Source organism: Emydura macquarii, unplaced genomic scaffold (assembly GCF_026122565.2).
Source record: "Emydura macquarii macquarii isolate MOO-44397 ecotype Brisbane River unplaced genomic scaffold, CSIRO-AGI_Emac_v2 contig_3348, whole genome shotgun sequence".
NCBI classification, from domain to species: domain Eukaryota; kingdom Metazoa; phylum Chordata; order Testudines; family Chelidae; genus Emydura; species Emydura macquarii.
Window position 1 is genome coordinate 1,362,790 of NW_027133485.1, and position 20,080 is coordinate 1,382,869.

Genomic DNA, 20,080 nt, shown 5'->3' on the forward strand with positions numbered 1-20,080 from the left:
AATAGTGCCTCAAACTTCATTAATTGCCACTTATCCTGCTAGCCATATCTCTGAATCATGAAACAACCACACAATTAAGCACTGTTCAGCACAACTGCTTGCAAAGAGACCTGGGACACGGGAAAGGAAGGGCTATGACAGATGGAAAGCATTGGAAGTGTGTGTGTGGAGGGAGCGGGTGGGGTGCATTAATAGAGCTTTCAGGCTATTAGCTGTTTTTAATTAGATGAATTTTATTATGGGCCAATGTTCATCATGGGATTTGAAGTTAGGAGCGGAACACACTGTTCTAGTGTCTCTGCAAGAATAGACTGCTGTGTTCCACAGTAATTAATTATCGTGCCCCTGGAAATGGCAGGAATTAGAGACTTTATAGAAAATCACAGACATGACATATAGTTAAGGAGTGAAACTGGAAATTATCACCTCTGCATGTGCAAAGTTATCTTGCTGGGAGTTCTAATCACTGCTAAAAACAGACAGTTCCACGTCTTGGGACATTCAGCCAGCCACGACTCTTGAGCAGATGAACAACACGTGCCTTGGAAGTGTTCTTGTGTCTTTGGAGCTATAGACTCAGGGGCCCTGCTCTTACTTAAAATGAATCCCTTGTCTTAAGTCAGCCTTACAGTGAGCAACCACTTTGCAGCTTGTCAGGAGCACTGAACGCCCAATGGTGATTCTGGGAAGTTTTCAGGCTGCAAACGTAACAGGAATCCTGTTTAATAAGGTCATTCACAAAATGGAAGCATCCCCAGGAGAGTGAAGTCTCCAGTGTTGGACTTCTGCCACTAATGGGTAGTTGGGTAATAAGCAGTTGGGTAGCAGGGACGATTGATCAAATTGGCCTTTCATAGAATTTGGAGTGACCAAAAAGTGTTTGTCACTTGTCAACTTCAGGCTTGGGTTTTGTAACATCCTTTTCAAAAACTTCTCCAGCAACTATGTGTACCATCACAGTCCCAATGGACACAGCAGCATAAAACCACCTTGAGAGAATGTGAACAAAATTCTGTCCATTGGCTATGGAAAAGCATGTGGTTGCAGTGAAACAGGAAATTGATACTTTAATGAGGCTCTTCTTGCAGAACTATAGAGAAGGCTGCAGGAGAACCAAACTGACAGAACACTGCTTGCAGTACCTCCTTGGCAAAGAAGAAAACACAAGTTGACGCAGTGTACAGATGTAGTGACTGTACCAAGGCCTACTGTGAAAACGTTGGAGAGTGAAGATTTCATTACTGGAACAAAGTCCATTAGGCTGTGGGACCATAAACACCAAACCACCATCCCAAGAGCAAGGTAACCTCCTGTCCCTCAATGATTTGATCCCTGCACTTTCTGCTTGAAGGAAGGGTTATATGGATTTTTTTCTTTAGAAAGCCCTATAAAGTCCCTCAAAATTTCCTCTTTTCTGGTTACTGGAGTCTAAGATAATGGAAGAAAGGATGCAGCCCTCATTTGAGATAAGACTTTCCCTACGCTGTGCAAACAGAAACTGGGAATTAGGATTTAAGTGATTGTTACCCTCTTATCCTTTTCATCCCTCATCAGCTGAACAGAGCACAGCTGGGAGTACCAAAATGCAAGCTGAAACTTGCTTCATCAGCCATTGTCACAGGGCTATTGAGAGAGTCTTTCTTTCTGCAGATTCTGTAAATGAGCTTTTCTGACTCAAATTCATGAATTAATGAGTCATCTTTCAACAATGTGTGGTTGTATATAACTAGCTAGCTAGTTATATAAGTACCACAAGTGACAATTTCAGTCCCTCTTGTTAAGACAACATGTGCTTGGATGAGCACCAAGATGTCTTTTTGCAATTATATTAAGTCCAAATTCAGTTTTAATGTTGAATTCATTCAAGGTGCACTGGGAATAACAATTGCTACTTTTAAAAGATCTTGGTATTGCTCATATTAGCTTTCGCTTCTGAACTCTACTTTACTTTCCTAACACATTATTTCCTAATTTGGTTAACCAAAGAACAAAAGCCTATTCCATTGCATGGGAAATGCCTTCCAAGCTTTCTTTAGTGAAAAGTTAGTGTCTAATATTTGGTTCAGAACAGTACATAGCAAAGAGATTGTTAGCCCTAAATATTATAGTTAATTTTCTATCGTGGGTTTGAAAGCAGGTCTGCTCTTACCAGTACAAAAGTGAGTTTCATCAACCATACTGAAGTTAAAATAAAACTTATTTTAACCATTGCAGAATTCAGGCAATGCAGAAAAATACAGCTATTAGCAACCTACAATATTTACTATCAGGTAGTAGTGGCGTATAAGCGCTGGGGTTTGTATCTTATATCCTCTATCTTACTACATCAGATTTCAAAGGGTGAACTGAGGGACTGAAATTTGCTTTACCAGAGATCACGTGTGCATTAAGAGCACTGTAGCACTTATTTGCATGATGATGGTGCCTAGAAGCCAGGGCCCTGTTATGCTGGGTACTGCCCTGACAGACTCTGACTCTCCTAGGAAGTAAGGTGAGTACTGCTCTGGCTGATCATTATTTGTACTATCGCTGCTTCGTGCACACAGCTCCTTGCTGGCTGTTTCTCTCGTCGTACACAGAAGCTGCCACTAAACCGAGGTTCTAGGAAAGAAATGCTATTGCAGCAGGCAGCACAGCATTAGCTGGGAATTACAATCCCACACCTAAAGTAAAAAGTTGTAGGTGTTCTACTTGCTGAAGGGAACTAAGGACACCAAGTGATCACACTCTTGTTTGAGTGGGCAATGTGGTAGTTGTGTTAATAGTGATGAACTATAACCAGAATAGTTAAGAGGAGGCTACTCAGGGCTGGAACCACGAGGGACTCTGGGCCAGAACAAGGTACGAGAGTCAGCTATACCTTCTGGAGGGGGGAGGGAGGGGTAGATGTGGCCCTTGCTAGGAAGGCAGAAAATGCACCAAAAATCTGCCCCCAGTGAAGGGCAAATCTTGCCCTTCCTTAACTAAGACTGACACTTTAAATTGTCTCGGTGCCCATCAACTGCCTGTTGAAACTGGAGCCAAAGGTGGCATTCTGCCCTGCTTTACAAATTCTTACTGCAGCGTAGGCACATGTGATGTGTGCGAGGGCTCAGCGGCAGTAAAGTGCTGTCACAGAAGTGCAGTGAAAACAGTCACCTGTGGGATTTGTTACACAGTAACAATGAAGGTGCTGAGCCAGACAAGCAATTGGGATGAGGAAAAAGCAGTGAGCCAAATAGAAAGGATACCAATGTTACAGCATGCTTGAAAGAGCTCTTCTTTTCCCCACATGGCTCAAGAGCAGAAAGCAGGCTGGTCCCTGGACAGTTCACATCCAGCATTACTGTCAGCTGTACAGCGTAACAGAAAGCTCAGGAGTCTGGACCTGCTCATGCCCCACAAACAAGACTCATTTTAGCAGAATGAGTATTTGAACAGTAGCCTCCGTGTGATATGAGTCCCATGCTTTGTGTATGTTACTTCTGAAACCTGTACAGTGTCTTTTGGATAACAGATCAATAGAGGCAGAGGTGCTAATGTAAAAAAAGTTTATTAGAAGTATTGACCTTAACAGTGGTAAGTTAGAGAATCAGAGGCAAATCCGAGACATGCTCAGCATACAAAGAGCTGGATGCTAAAAAGTCACTGAAAATGAGGTCACAGTAATTAGCAAAGCATTTTAATCTCTGTTTATTAGACCAGGGAAGGGGAGAATGAATACAATTCCAATGTTTGTAGTGTGGAAATCAGGATCACTTTATGAAGGAGACAGACCTTGGTCAATGACCACCACCACCTTGCTCTGAAAAAGATTTCATGAGTTCTTCCTGCAGTTCCCCACAAGGAAGTCTACTTCTTCGGTGCAATGATGCCTTCAAGTTGGGCCTAAAAGACAAACAAGACATTAAGTCTGATTAGACTAAATCTACACCCCACTGCCAGAGTTGTCCATTACTTTCAGAGCAAGCATGCTAGGAAGTTATTGGAATACTCCAGGGGAACCAGATCAGGATGTTTCCCCTGGTTATTTCATTCCTTACTCCATGTTTTATAAATTAGTTTGTTTCATTCTTGTTACAGATGTGTTGCATTATGAGAAGAAAACTAAGAGCTGGCCTTGGTTCCATACAGTGAAAAACCCATATTATAATGTAGAGTATTGAAAAGGAAGTTAAAGAAGTTGCTGAAAGTGGTGTGTTCTGATTTCAGGCGGTATTATGCTTGCTAAATTAAACATTTGGCTCTTGGGTTTGGAACACAAGCTCTGACTCAGACAAAAGTATCTGGGAACTGCAAATTTTTCAGGCACTGAGGCAACTTGACACCCAAGTCCTGGATATAGGAACTTGCTACTAATGCACAAAGCTTGTACTGTATGAAACTTCCAGCACTTAACAGAATAAGTGGCAGCCACTGTAAGTGTACAGCTCTTTATAAATACTTCTATCTCCAGAAAGGAACATGGGTTTGGTGGCAATATATCCTTGGCCTAATGGCTGCTTTGTTATGTAGCATAAGACCCTACAAGGTGGTCTCAAGTTAACAGATGATCTGAGGAAGTCTAGCTGCGATAAAAATCAGAGCTAAGGAAAGTAGCTTTGAGTGCTAAGTAAAGAGATTTAGGTTTGGCCAGGAAGGTCATGGATTGTTTTAAATAGAAATTTTTACCACAAGCATGAGGTAATTTTTCAACAGCAAAGAAATGTTATCCTGGGATCAGCTAACACAAATGCTGCTTTCATCAAATTAAAAATACGTTTTGGCTGGAGAACCATCTTAATTGCCAAAGGCAGGGTGCTTTGTTTTACAGAGAGTTTTTCCTTCTGTCTCCAAGAGAACTAGATTGCTATGATCCACTTGTATCAATCAGCCAAGGCCAGCCATGGAAAGAATGGCTCCAGGAGAGAGCGCACCTGAAGTATTACTAGTTACAATACAGTAGTTATGCTTTAATATAATCGAAGCACATGCTCCCTGCCTTAGAAACCCAATTAGTAATGTGTCCCTGACATTTACTATCTGTAATTCCGGTGCACAACAGAGAAAAGACTGGAAGCTCCAAGAAAATTTAGTGATGTTGCCATTCAGTTCCCCTAAGAATTATGACTCCAACAGCTAACGATGTGGTTAGAAAAAGACCAAGGTTCACAGACTCAACTCATGTGACAGGTTAAAACTTGAGTTTCTTCCAAACAATTACTTGGGCTTCTAGTGGAAACACATATTTAGATATGTAACAAAAGCACTTCTCCAAAAGCTCTTCAACCAAATTCCAGAATTGCTTCTGACCCACAAGCAAGATGTGAAGGTCAGCAATTGGATACATGGTAAGTAGATATTGCGGTGGTCTAGGCCAGACAGCATTCCTAGAACCTGCTACAGCAAAGTTTACTTTGCTTACATTAGATCAAATAGCTGGCACTCCAATGAAAAGGGCTAGAATCCATGAGGAGAGGAGGAACTCCTTCCCCCCTCCTCCCAGCTACAGAGATGAGACCAAACAAGAAGTCAGTAGGACCCATTTCAAAGATGTAAGCCACAGACTAATGTGAATGGATTCCTGTGCTCTATTATAAAAGTTATATCCCTGCAGCTAGAAAAGTTTACAATGTGTATCATTATAGAAGTGTTTGTTCCTGGTAATCTGCCTTGTTTATAAACCAAAGAAATAGGGTAGAAGGGTTTGTTTTGAATTTTTTAGCTATTCAAGTTTACTGCATAGGGTAATTTTGACTGCAGGAACCCTCCTCACCCCCCACACTCCACTTAAACAGTAAATGAATATTTTACAGCCACCCTTTCAGTGAGGGATGAGATCCAGTTATCATTACCTGTTACTATCATAAAATCCCAGACATGGATGGGAGAAAAGCCCCTATCGCACTGAAACCCAAAGGAGTTTTGTCCCTTGCTGCAATAATTCATTTTACAGTATCCCTTGTCATAGGGGAGAGGATTCTAGTGTTTTCAGGCCAGCAGCAGCAAAGGAATCATTTTGTCTTCCTTGTCTGACTTACATTGGGCTTCCTGTTTTGTACTTAAGGCTTTAAAGATGAAACATTCTCAGATCATTGGTATCTTCTGCTAACAGCCAAATGTTTTAGAGTCAAGTCTACACAAAAATTTGCTCCTTGAGTAAAAAGTCCCTTATATTCTGAAATCTAAAATGCCCCTCTGTTTAGGAAAGAACTGCACTCATGCATTCAATACCTGAACAGTTAACCGACCAAAAGGTTTGGGGTCATCTGAACTAACTGCATTATTCCTCCTCCTACAGCACTGCAGGGAGCTTTGAGAATTCAGAGAATGTGTAACTAATACAAATTAGAGAAGAACGAACACATGCACATACAGCTTTTTTCATTGAGAACAACAAGACTAAAGGAAAATTCACTTTCATGTCTCCCTATTTACAAAGCAAGTATTTCAGTTTTCCTACTAAGACATTGCAGTCAGGATTCTTTACTAACCTTCAACTGTTGATTAGTTCGTTTCAAGAACTGCACCTCTTCACCATGTTTCTTCTCCTCTACCTGCCGCCTTTCACTTTCACGTTTTTCAATAGCTTCGCATTTAGCTTTCTGCTCATTCACTTGTCTTTCTAACTCTCGCTTCTCATCTTCTAATTCTGCAATCTTTGAAAAGAACATAGGTATGTTTTTGAAATACAATTAAGATATATATAAGCTATGGATTTTACAGTCTTTGAAGAAAAAAAATGATAATAGCCCCTTTACCCTTTAAAACTCAGCCTCAGGGAATCAGCAAGATGAGTGTTTTGATGATCTTTACTGCCACCCAGCGGAACTAAAAAAAATTTTAAAAATGAAACCAGAAAACAACTCAAATGTAAGTAGTGGAGCTAATTGAAAAATGGTGGTTTTGTTTGTTTAAAAAAAAAAAAAAAATCAGTCTGCTCTAATAGATGTGAGACAATGTGATCTACTGAGCCAGCATAAGGAAGGTGACATTTGTACCTCAGATCACAGGTACATTATGAAGTTCACAGCCCCACTTACTCTCTTTTCCATGTCAGATTTGCCCTGTTCAGCCTGTAATGCCTTCCTCATACCAAAGGCAACACTGCTCTCATACAGCGTCTGATAGGCAGCAATGGTCATTCGGATTTCATCTCTGACTCGAAGCAGCAACAGTCCCCGTTCTGCACAGTTAATTGTAACCTCGCGGATAAGTTCATCTTTAAACAAAAAGGGCATAAGAGTAAGGATAAAGGGGAAACGTTTTACATGGGTATCATGACAAATATTTTGACATGGGCCAATGTGTCTGGTAAGTTAATTATGGCCAGAACATTTGAGGCATTCCAGGCAAGGTGGTGTAGACCTGAAGTTTCTTATCGCTAAGACATTTTTAAAAAATCAATTTTATTAATAAGAATTCTCCCTGGAGCAGTGGCTGGTGTCTTCCTCCAACCTCTGGGATTTGTCTGGCAGCTGGAGGACAAGCAGTGTGTCAAAGTGTTTATTTAAGATTAATTAATTTAGTTATCAGAGCATGAACAAGTGTAGTTGAATCTTTTCCTTCCATGCAACAAATCCCAGCTTATTGTTCAATGCCCTGTTTTCACAGTGACACTTTTTCAATGTCAGCTTGTATACAGAATGTTGTAAAAATATATATATATATATATATGTGTCAGCTTGTACATAGAAGAGGAAGTGCTGCTGTGGCAGTGGGGCTTCTTCTATACATCATAGTGAGAAATGCTAGAGTGACAGACTGGAGCCTCAAGAGAGCACGTACAGCATGTTTAGTAACAGTGCAAGCTTCCCACATGCACAGCCTCCTGCCAGTGTGCCTCAACCCCACCCTGTAAGGACCCACCAAGGCTGAAAGAGGAATGTGTGTGTGTCCACTCTGACCTTGGGTTCTTTGCTAAGACTTTACACAGGGCCCTACTTGTATTAATTCTGATATTGACCTCTGCACAAGGAACTGAACAGAGATCAACAGGTCAAACAATCACTGGATGGTAATGACTCATTCCCTATTGACTTGGGGGGTGGAAATGGGACTGGTATCTGTACACTTTAGATGAAAGTCTATTTCCCATTCCCCATGTTCTGAACTATTCAGAAACTTCTGGGGTTTTAGTATCATTCAAATAAGCCTTTTGCTACGGTTTCTGGGACCTGGATATATTCACTGACCGAAGCACTGTGAGTAGAGTTCTCTACGGACAGGACAAATTCCAGTTTCTCTGGCCTGTCTTTGCTGTAGTTTGAGATCCAACTCTTCCTGCAGATGAACTACATCCATTCGGGTACTGGGAGTGGTGGACACCTGCTGAATCCATAGCTGATTGTCTTCCACCCATTCTCTGCATCACAAAAGCAGCACAAATTAGTTTAACAACAATATTCATTGCCTTCAGCATAATGCTTTTATTGGCAGTGAAGCTATCAGCAACAGCCTAGGACCTGCATCTGGATAAGACTGAATCAAGCATATGTTTGAGCACTGATTTCCACCACAGACTGAAGGAATCCATGTTTTGTTCATTGAAGTGTGCAGTGCAAACATCCTCTCCGGTCTCCCTAATCAGCACAATTGAGAGACAATCTCAGCAGTTTCTGATGATTGTCCTGATGCCTAACCAAATGCTTTTTCATCTTTCATTATCCCTGCTGAGTTGGCATTTCAACAACAGACAGAGCGCCAGTGCTTTACACATGCACATAGCAAGGCAGGAACTTTTAGCTACACAACACCTGGATGACAGCAAAGATGGCTAACTGTTTGGAGTGGTAGTGTCATCAGACATTCCTGCACACTGCACGAGCACTAAGCAATACACAAGACTTAAAAAGGCTTGGGGACTGCTGCTTTGTGTCTGATACTGCATGTAGTAATTTGAAATGTCAGGGAAATATTTTTAATTATACATCAGTTTTAAAAATAACATAATCCAATCAGGGACACCTGCTAGCTCAATATGTTAGTGAGGAAAGTGTCTCTGTCGGATACAAAAGGAGCCAATATTGATACAAATTAGGTAACATCCTTATTTAACTAGCACTGGTCAGACAGCAGGAATAACCAGCTATTAGATGGGTCACGTTGCTTGACAGGCATGAACATTTCATTTAGCTAAAAATCCCACCCGCCATTCTCTCCCGAATACCATTGTGTGACATTCGCTGAATCCCAACTCCCAGAGCCCCTCACTGCCTGCCCGTCCCTTGCCCTCTGTGTTGGAATTTTACATTGCTGACTCCTTCTGGGATCCTAGGAAGACAGAGCATGGTGGAAGGGGACAAGAGCCGATTCTTACCTGGGTGGCAGGATTGCGTTTAAGATCTCTTCTGCCTGTTTTGTTGGATCTACAGACGTAGGCGTCGTCTTGGGTTTCGGAGGAGGTGGGACGGGTCCTGCTGAGGCAGGCTGCTGAGGACTCACTTTCAAAGGACGCGCCTGCAAATGAGAAAATACAGTGACTACAGAGGCCGGGCCCAGGTCCCAGCCAGGGCGTGTGGGGACAGAGCTGCCAGAGACGCTGGGACAGAGGGAGACCGACCTCCCCCGTCACCTTCCGCCCCCCTCCACCCTGCCCATCCCCCGTCACCTCCCGCCCCCTCCACCCTGCCCATCCCCCCTCCTGCAGAGGGTCTGTGCGAGGCAGGAAAGGCGCAGCCCCTCTCCACAAAGCCCGGGCCATAGCCCGGCTGGGAGCCGGGCCCGCACGGACTCCACGCCCTATGCCCCCCTCCCAGCCGCACCCCACAGCGTCACCCCGAGCCCCCCCCATAGCTCTCCGCGGCTCCATCCCCCGCGTACCGCCCTCGCCCCCGCGGCCCCTTCACCTTCGGCGAGCGCTTCTCCGGGTTGCGGCTCACCAGCACCGGGGTCTCGTAGCGGAGCAGCGAGTCCGCCGGGGGGATCATGGCGGCTCCGAGCCCCGCACCCGGCCCGCGAGCGGTGTATCGTCACCATGGCAACGACGGGCCGCCAGCCGCGTACAAGCGTCATGACGTCCCCCGCTCCGCTCCCGGCAGAGGGCGGGGCGAGAACAAAAGCCGGGAGAGCAGTGGGGGCCGGGCGCGTGCGCAGATCGGGAAGGCTCAGCCAGGGCTGAGCGCGCATGCGGGAGGTAGACGAGCCACCCGTGCGCATGCGTGTGAAGCCTCTCTGCCCTGAGCCTGGCTCCTGACCTACGAGGGGACCCCGGGGGGGGGGGGTGAGAGAGAGAGAGAGGCCGCACCCCTCCCCCATGTGCTGCCGCTGCCTTGCAGGTGGAGGCCGCACCTCAAGGCTCACCTCCCGCAGCGGAGCCCGCCCAGGGCCGGTCCCCCGCGGGCCGGGCTGCCCTGCAGGCGCGGCACGGGACGGGAGGAGCCCGCAGCTGCCCCACGGGCGCTGGCGGAGCCGCCCTGCAGTCACAGCGCCCGGCTGAGGAAGGCGCAGGCCGGAGCAGGGGCTTCGCGCCCACGGGGCGGGTGGCGGCCCGAGCCGCGCAAAGAGGCTTCATGGCTCTCCCGCCGCCGCCGTTCACTGGCTTTTCCCAGCCCCGGCTCCAGCCCGGCAGGGCGCCTCACGGCCACCGCCCTCCGTGAGCCCTCGGCAAGTCTGGGCATTGGTCACGGTCCCCGCTGCCTGTCAGCCAGTTTCCGGGCCGCGCCGGCGCTCGGCGTCTCTCTCACCGCGGGGGCGGGGCCGGGGCCGGGAGGGTCCCTTCGCTCGTAGCTCAGCGGCTGCGGCCCAGGCGAGGCGGGGTGTGGCACGATGGGCCGGTCACCACCATGCCGTAGGCGGAACGAACTCGGGTGTTCCCGCCGAATGAGCAGGAGTGCTTCCGGGTGGCTGTGCGCGCGCCGTCAGGCTGCCCCGGAAGCGGAAGTGGATGGAGTCGCTCTGCTGCTCTTCTCTTTTGTGTGTCTAGTGGAGGGTTTTGCGCAGCCGCTGCTGCTTCCCGTCACCCGGGCCGGCGACAGCTCGGCGGGCGGCTCCTAGGCCCCGGCTGCAGCCATGGAGGAGGCCGAGCCCGAGCGGCGGCGGCGGAAGCGGCGGCGGCAGCAGCAGGAAGCGGCGGAGAAGCGGAGCCCCCGCTGCTCCCGCTCCGCCCGGGGCAGTCAGTCCCCCCCGGCCGAGCGGGAGCAGGGCCCAGCCCGGCCGCAGCGAACGGCCCAGGGCCGCAGCAGGTACCGGTCGCCTGCGCGTACCCCGCTGTAACTGGGAGGGGGATCGGGGGGGGGGTCTTAAAGGCAGACCCCGACTATCCCTGTGGGCGGCCCCCGTGGCTCCGCTGGCCCGCCTTGTGCTGAGGGGACCCCGTACCCCACGAGGGAGAACCCACTAATCCTTCCCTGACCCCCACCAGAGATTCTCTTCTCCTGCTCAAATCTGCCTCCCTCAGTTCCCTCCCTATCCCCCACTTCCCCTGGTGAGGCCTAGTCCAGGTCCCCCACCCCCAAACACACACTGGGGAGACCCTTCAGCACCCCATCTTCGCATGACACTACAGTGCAGTGGTCGCTATAGATTGAGGTTAAATTGCCACATGCCTGGTGCACCAGTCTTTTCCTTTGCTTCTTTCTTGGAGGAAGTGGACCCAACCAATTATTTTTTTAATATTTAAAGGTCACCAGCAAAAAGAAAGAGCAAGTCCTCTGCTAAAAGAAGCAAGTCTCCTCGAAGTAAAAGAAGTAGAAGCCCTCATCATATTGTAGTCAAAGTAAAACAGGTAATTTACTGGGTATTAAACCCTAAGGTCCCAGTGCAGAAAATTACTCCACATGACTGACCCCGTCCTTGAAGTCATTGGGGATCTGTGAAGCCACAGTGGCATGTCTGCATGGAGTAACTTGTGGGAACAGAGTCTAAATATGTTGATGTGACTAATTTATCACTTGATAACCCCCATTATTTTCATGTGTCAGTTATTGTAATTTGTATATTTAGGAACAACAAAATCATGTAAAGTGTTAGTGTTTAACAAAAATAAATACCTGAAAAAAATGTTGAGTGGATTTATAAATGGGTGTAAATCAGTAAAAAAACAGACTCCTTTAATTAAAACAAAAAAAATTATTGGTGAAAATAAGTAAAACCTGAAAATGCAGAACACTGCGCTTAATTTAAATAACTCCTTTCCCTCCCTGTTGTTTATCCCTCTAATGTATTTATAGAGAGCAATCATATTTCCCCTTAGCCTTTGTTCTATGAGGCTAAACAAGCCAAGCTCTTTGAGTCTCCTACCATAAGGTAGGTTTTTCATTCCTCTGATCATCCTAGTAGCCCTTCTCTGCACTTGTGCCAGTTTGAATTCATTTTTCTTAAACATGGGACACCAGAATTGCCTACAGTGTTCCAGATGAGGTCTCATTATGCCTTGTATAATGGTGATAATACTTCCTTGTCTCTACTGAAATACCTCACCTGATGCTTCTTGTGATTGCTTTAGCCTTTTTCATGACCGCATCACATTGGGATACATAGTCGTCCTGTGATCAATCACTACACCCAGGTCATTCTCCTCTTTGTCACTTCCAACTGATATGCCCCCAGCTTATAGCAAAAATTCTTGTTAGTCCCTAAGTACACTTTGCACTATTTCATTTCAACCCATTTCTATTACTCCAGTTTTCAAGGTCTCTCATGAAATTCCAGTCCTCCTCCATATTGGCAATACCTCCCAACTTTGTGAAATAAGATAGGTCTCAAGACTTATCCCTAAGGAACACCTTTCAATTTTCATATTAATCCCCATTGTCTCCAGTTTAACTAATCATTTCCCATGTGGAAATATATCAAATATCTTACAGAAATCCAGATAGATAAGATCTACTGCATTTCCTTTGTCTAAAAAGTCATTATCTTCTCAAATAGATCAGGTTGGTCTGGCATGATCTACCTTTTGTGAAACCATGTTGTATTTTATCCCAATTACCATTTACCTCTATGTTCTTAACTACTTTCTCTTTAAAAAATTTGTTCCAAGACCTTACCTACAATTGATGTCAAATTAACAGGCATGTAGTTTCCTGGATCACTTTCTTCCCCTTTCTTAAAAATGGTACTATGCTAGCAATTCTCCAGTATAGGGTATGACCCACAAGTGTATGGATTCATTAAAAATCTTTACTACTGGGCTTGCCATTTTGTGTGCTAGTTCCTTTAATTTTATTGAATGAAGATTATCCGGGCCTCCCAAATTTGGTCCCATTAAGATGTTTGAGTTTGACTTCCACCTTGGATGTGGTAATTTCTACTTCCATATCCTCATTTCCATTAGCCACTCTTCCATTTCCACACAGTAGGATGATGTCCAAATATGCTTGCTTCTCAAAAGGAGTTGCCTGCCTGAACGTTCTGTTACATCTACCTCTTGCTGACCAAATCATGAACATAAAAATTACTGAGTTGTTATAGTTAGGGATTATTTTTCCAACTGTAATATTGAAGAGGCTTATAGAACTGTTATTCATACATGTGGTCCATGGTACCTTTCTTGGTGAAACTGTGAGAATCAAGATTTGGGATTTTGGGAAGTGAGATAAAACCATGAGAGGGACCTCTTACAAAGTGGGCTGCATAATGGAATAGCTAGAAAACTGTGGCTATGGAGTTCAGGTAGGGAATAAGCAGGCAAAGCAGAAGAACTGAGGGAATAAAAATTTAGGGTTTATGCAAGTGTCAGTAGTGCTGAAACCTGCAGAAAACTGAATAGCAAAATATTAGGAAAATTTATTCTAAACATTTGTCTGTGAAATGTCAGCAGTAGAGCAACAATTTAGACTCTTGGTTTAACTGGTATTTTTCCATGTGTGGAAATGACCAAACGGTTAGTACATAGAAAATAATCAAATATTTTAATTTTATTTTTAGATTGTAAACCTCTCAGGCCCAGGATCATCTTTTCTGTCTTTTCCAGCACAATCCTCAGTGGAGCTTTTGAGTGCTATCCATAATATAAATATTTATAGTATCTCATTTAATCTAAGAAGCCAAATACTAGTAAATTATATGTAAGTCAAGAACATCTACTTTTTAGAATAACATAATTGAAAACCACTTCTGCTTATATTTATCTTACAAAATATGAGTTAATGGTCATGTATTCCCTGAATAGTCAATTAACCCTTAATTCAGTGCAGGGAATGCATGTCTGTGCTTTCATCTGATTCTGGAGCTAATGTTATCTATTATCTACTGTAAATCAAGAGACTTAAATGTGCATCTTAGCAGGTGAACGAGGAAGTCATTTTCATCCACTTTTTAAAAATCAGTATACTTGATGATTGAGTTTTGTTCTATAGTCTCCTATTAAATTGAAATTTTAAAGACCGAACAAAATTCCTTGTGTTTTCTTTCATCTTCAATTCTAAATAGATCACTGTAAGACTTTATTTGTTACAGGAACGAGATGACCATTCCCGGAGAGGACATGAGGAACGACAGCATAGAGATCAGTCAGAGCAAGAACACAGACGAGATAGAAATGGTGACAGAGACAGACACAGAGATCATTCAAAGAGAAGGAAAAATCCCAATGAAAGGCCTGAAGGTCGAGGTTATGAGAGAGAGAGGGATGCCCAAAATCTCCGTGAGCAGCAAGTGGAGAGGGAATTTTATAACGAGAGAAGACGTGAGCATCGCCAGAATGAAGCAAGCAGTAGCGATGAGACTCTAGACCTTGGTAAACCAGATGGTGAAAATAAAGACAAAGATCGAACAAATAAAGAGAAACCAAGTTTTGAATTGTCTGGTGCACTCCTAGAGGATTCAAATACCTTCCGAGGTGTTGTGATTAAATATAGTGAGCCCCCGGAAGCTCGGATTCCAAAGAAACGATGGCGTCTCTACCCTTTTAAGAATGATGAGGTTCTCCCAGTCATGTACATTCACAGACAGAGTGCTTACCTGCTGGGCAGGCACCGAAGAATCGCAGATATTCCTATTGACCACCCCTCTTGCTCCAAACAGCATGCTGTGTTTCAGTATCGGTAAGTGTTATTCACTGTGCCTGTCTAGGAAGGAGGATTGTACTGGAGGCTAGAAGTGAAAGGCATGTTGGGTGCTCAGAACCCTCTGTAAACTAATAAATCTATAAATGTATCTTCTGTTTCAAAAGTAGCCAGTTTATATAAACAGCTGCATATCCATTTAGCAGTAATCAAAATTCTTTGATTCCTCACATCTAACCATAAGCAGTCTTTAAGTGAGGCAAAGAGTACAGCAGTATTCAAAATAGAATTAGACATACATAGGAATCAGAATAACACTTGCAGTCATGCTTGCTAGGTTAAAGGTTACTAGGAGCATTGCCGGATTGGTCCGTTACAGTATGGAATGCTGGCTTTCCTTTGAAGCAGTAGGGACTGTCCACTGCTGGAGGCAGAGTCTGTCTGACAGAATTAATTATCTGTTCTTGTTTAACCATTTGTATATTATTAATCTTGAACTTTTTAATGTTTAAAACATGGCAAAGTCTTTCATGTAACTTCAGCTCGTTCTAAATGGAGAGAGATTTTTAGGCAGGCTGAGTGTCACATCTTTCAGAGACTTAACTTTCTGTACTTAATGAGATTTTGGAAATGGATTTATCAGCTATCTTGAAGTTATTCTGAAAGATCCATCATCGTTTTTATTAACAGCATAAAGTGGCTGGTTATACCTCTTTCATTATGGTTTTAAAGGTGGTTTTTGTTTTCGCCAGGCTTGTGGAGTACACCCGTGCCGATGGTACAGCTGGCCGTAGAGTGAAGCCTTATATTATTGACCTTGGCTCTGGCAATGGTACTTTCCTAAATAACCAACGGATTGAACCTCAACGTTACTACGAATTGAAAGAAAAGGATGTGCTGAAGTTTGGGTTCAGTAGCAGGGAATATGTCCTTCTCCACGAATCTTCAGATACATCTGAGGTGGACAAGAAACCGGATGATGATGAGGAGGAGGAAGAGTCTGACAGTTAACAGATCAGAAAGAGACTTCAAAGATCTTCTTTTCAGTAGAACTTGAATCTGGATGTGAAATTGGAGCATCACAGCATTCTTATTGCCTTAAAGTCTTTCCTCTGTTGCTGATCAGCTCTCACTAGTTTATTTTGGGAAATTCCTGACATACTCATCTCTTTCATAATTATGAAACTCATCAGGAAATACAACCTTTGCTCGAAGAGGATTCTCTCTTAATAAAAAGAAGAAAAAATAGAAGGCACCTGAAAGTGAGGGCTCCAGTGCTGAAGCTGTTCATCGAACGTAAAAATATATAAGTAAGGTCATATATATAAAGAGTATAAAACAAAATAGGCCTTTTTAAAAAAGAACATGTTTTTGCAAACTGTTTAGTCGACAATCCTTTGAAATTGCTCCTTTATTCTTAACTAGAATCTTAGATATGGTGAACATGATCTGGTGTTTTGTGGAGTCCAGTGATTTGCTGAATTGTATGCATACCGCAAATCACTAGGCAGAGGAATTGACCAGGTTTACGTCATTAAAAGGGCAAATATGCTGCAAAGCGTTTCATATTCATGTAATTTGGGTAACCTAGTTTGCATTGAAATGACTTTTCAGGGATGGACTTTTCACCAGAATACCTTGTAATTTATAGGCAGTGTACTTTGAAAGGAAATGCTTCATGGGACCTAGATTATGATGGTGTGGCTTGCTGTCTAAGGCTGCGTGCACTCAGTCTGTTGCAAATGTGTGCCGAAATTGCTTCTGGATATTGACTTTGTCCACTTTTAAGCTAGTTCTGTTGTTTGGCACCATCCTGCCCGTGAATCATTTCACATCATTTCTGCATTTAATTATGTGGATATTGTTCTTTTAGATGGTGGTAACGTTTTAACCATAGTTTTGCACTTCTTCTTTTTTTTTTTTTTTTTAATTTTACTTTATGGTAAATTTTATACTGTCATGTCTGAAATAGTATTTTTCACCTGTATGTAACAGAAAACAGTCAATATTTGTGAAAAGTTTGCTTCAGAGAAACATTTTCAAAACATGGGACTACTTAGATTTGCATAGATTCAGACATCTTCCTCCTGAGTTTTACTTTGTGATATAGGAAATGTAACTTATTTCACTCCGATTACTAATTTTCCCTCGCATTTGTGATCTATGGGCACGTACTGTCTCCATGTGTTATGTATATACTACTTGTGTGTATACACATAAGTTGTATATTATACACACAGAACTAAAGTTTATTTTGTAAATATGGGGTGTAAATGCAGGTTTTCAAACAGTAGGCAAAGAAGAATGTGCTTGGGACAGCAGGATCTTTATATGTACTCTGGGGTTTTTAAATAAAGAATTTGTAATTTTAGCCCTAGCTGCCTTTAGTTGTAATGCTTTTCTAGTGTCCAGCTTGGTTTTGCTTTATATTCTCTGAAATAGATACTATATATATTTTTAATAAAAACCCCACAAATACAAGAAGATGGGGTGGGGGAAAATTCTAATATAGAGAGTATAAATTGTTTAGAATGCTGTAATACATTCAGCAAGGAAAGGCTAAATAGGTGAAATGTAATTCTAGAATTGTATTGCAGTTTGGAAATTCATGACTTTTTTTTTTTGTTAGTACTATAGTACTACTTTATCTCTTCATAAAAAGCAGGAGTACCGGTCATAGGATGAAATCTCTCATCTTTACAAATGGCATTAATGTGGTTTTATGGCTTGGTGGCAGATCCTGCATGTGTACACTTGAAGATTGTGGTGTGTGTGCTTTAAAGTCAGAATGATCACATGTAACTCAAACCAGCGCTGAGTATACTTGTTCCAGAGCTGGGCAGTGTCTCACACTCCTGCCTGGCCGCACCTAAACCATCCTAATTTCTGATGTCTTTGTACCACCTGTGCTGTTGCATGTTTATTTTGTAATGTGCATGTACACCCATCGGGTACTGAGCTCACCAAAGACTCTGTGATTTTTATGTTCTACTTTGGCAAGTCCTATCTGTACACTCTTAAAAATGCAATGGGTTTGTTTTGAACCTGAGCCATATGCACCCCTCTCTCAAATCAGAGCTGTGTTCACATCCACTATTGCTGGGCAATGCCTGAAACTCTTGTGTAGCTGCACTGTATCTAACCAAGTTTAGTGTCTGATTTCTAGTTGTGCTGTATTGTATGTTCTGGAATGTGGACATATCTGTTAAAGAGTGCTGAGATCACCAAACATACTAAATATATGACCTAAGACAGATTCGACCAATCTCATGAAAGATGGACCAGTTCGCCCTAAATCTTTACTTGTTTTCAGAAAGTGTCACCAGCATATTTGGGTTATTTTTAAAGTTAAAATGTTGGCTTAAAAGTAGCTCAACAAGTTTAACCTAGTTAGACAAAAGAGTGTATGTAAAACCTAATAAAGTGCAGTACTAATTTCTTTTTAATAAATGTGACAGAATGGATCTTCCACAGAGAGGACACAGAGCTCAAATACTTATAGCTGTGATGAAAGGGGAGATAAAATACTGTCTAATCCAAATGAAACATTTTTTCAGATTTGTACACTTCCTGAATGTTGCTGAATGGTGACCCTTTCAGCCCCATCTAAGGAGTGCCATTGATTTGCTTCAGGCTGAAGTCATGTCCAGTCTTGGGTCTGGAAATACGATGAAATATCTAATGAAATTCCTAAATAGTACAATGTGATAATGTGAGAATTATCCTTTTCAGACTTGATTACACTGTGTACAAAAGCACAAAACTGTTGTTTTGATTTTGCTGTACTGCATCAGTTTTTTTTTTATGCTAGACCAAACAGGTTTCTTGTGGAATCCAACAACTGTAGTACACCAACATTGAGTGATGGGGAAAACCAAAGCAACCCTCTTTCTAAATGCGACATCCAAATTTATGTGCAAGTGATTTCTTGCCTTTTTAAAAAATAAAATCTGAGGACTCCTTACATCAGGCCATGAAAACATGTAGGTTCTCATCCTACAAATATGCATGTGTGTTAAAGTTAGGACTGTTGAGTAATATTATGCAGCTGATATGTTTCAGTGATTGTAGGATTGGGCCAATAAATTGTCCTGCTTGGACAATGTAAGAATTTTACTCAGTATTTCTTTCCATCACTCCAACCTGCTTTAACCTGGGAGCTAGCTAGCTCCAATGTGGCCATGTGCCAGCTCATTAACTACCAGTGCAATTTGATGTCGTACTGTTGTTGGTGATTGAAGTATTGGTTCAAATATGGTTTGTTTTTAATTTTCCTTAAATGATTTAAAAGCCTGCATCCTTTTAAAAAAAAATCTTAAGGCAGTACAAGCTAGCTGCCATTTGCTAAGCAGTACAGAGGTTTATATTTTGTAACATCTTTCCATTGGGAACTGAGTTTTGCCTGTGGAAGAACTTTTGTTTTACTGCCAGTTGTATCTTTTTTGAATGGTGTGTACACTTTGTTATAAAAGACACAGTATTTAGCATACAGTATGTTCAAATGTATGTTAAGTTTGTATCAAGTGAAATGTATAAAGTCCATTTTAAATTAAAATTCGAGAATTTCATCCACCTTGTTTTAAATGTTATGGTGAATATGTATTTTAACCAAGGTGCTATTGCAAGGGTATTACTCTGTATCAATACTGCCCTAGCACAGAGGCTTCACTTAGGATTGGGGCTTCATTGTGCTGGGTGCTGCACAACTATACAAAGACAGTCGAGCTCACAGGCTAAGAACATTAACACATGAAGAGTGGGGGGAAGGGAACACTTACCAGTATAGTGTACAGTTTTTCCACTTATAAAAACTTCATATACCCTTCCATCTAGCCATTATTAATTGGCTGCCTTAGTGTGTCATGGGCGAGGTGAGTCTTGAGAGGGCTGTGGAGCAGAAGGGAGAGTATTGGCTTTCTGGATCAATTTGGGGTTGGTGTGGACAGGAGGCTGGGATCAGCTGGGCAGGTGCAGAGGTTATGAAGAGAACAAATGAGAAACTGTGATGCTGTTGACTACTGGTCTCATTGGATATCTGACTGCTGGCTAGAGAAACTGTAATAACTCTGATCCATGTTACATGACTGGAGCTATGAAATAAGTTAATTTCCTAGGCCTCTGTACATTGACAACTGTACTGAGCTAACTATGTTGGGTAGAAGTGTGATTTTTTT

General features: G+C 42.9%; 2 protein-coding genes across 2 annotated transcripts; one reads left to right on the top strand and one right to left on the bottom strand.

The window, feature by feature from the left end:
- Window positions 1-3,645: 3,645 nt before the first annotated feature.
- DNALI1 (dynein axonemal light intermediate chain 1) lies at window positions 3,646-10,522 on the bottom strand. Its single transcript, XM_067533683.1, has 6 exons — window positions 9,807-10,522; window positions 9,278-9,417; window positions 8,154-8,323; window positions 7,002-7,180; window positions 6,453-6,617; window positions 3,646-3,867 (listed from the first exon to the last, which is right to left on the bottom strand). Exons 1-6 carry the CDS (start codon window positions 9,885-9,887, stop codon window positions 3,832-3,834), a joined length of 771 nt encoding a protein of 256 aa, XP_067389784.1. The 5' UTR covers window positions 9,888-10,522; the 3' UTR covers window positions 3,646-3,831.
- A 256-nt stretch (window positions 10,523-10,778) lies between these two features.
- Window positions 10,779-19,478, top strand: SNIP1 (Smad nuclear interacting protein 1). Its single transcript, XM_067533682.1, has 4 exons — window positions 10,779-11,141; window positions 11,581-11,683; window positions 14,359-14,945; window positions 15,659-19,478. The coding sequence occupies exons 1-4, from the start codon at window positions 10,969-10,971 to the stop codon at window positions 15,915-15,917; spliced, it is 1,122 nt and encodes a 373-aa protein (XP_067389783.1). The 5' UTR covers window positions 10,779-10,968; the 3' UTR covers window positions 15,918-19,478.
- Window positions 19,479-20,080: the final 602 nt, after the last annotated feature.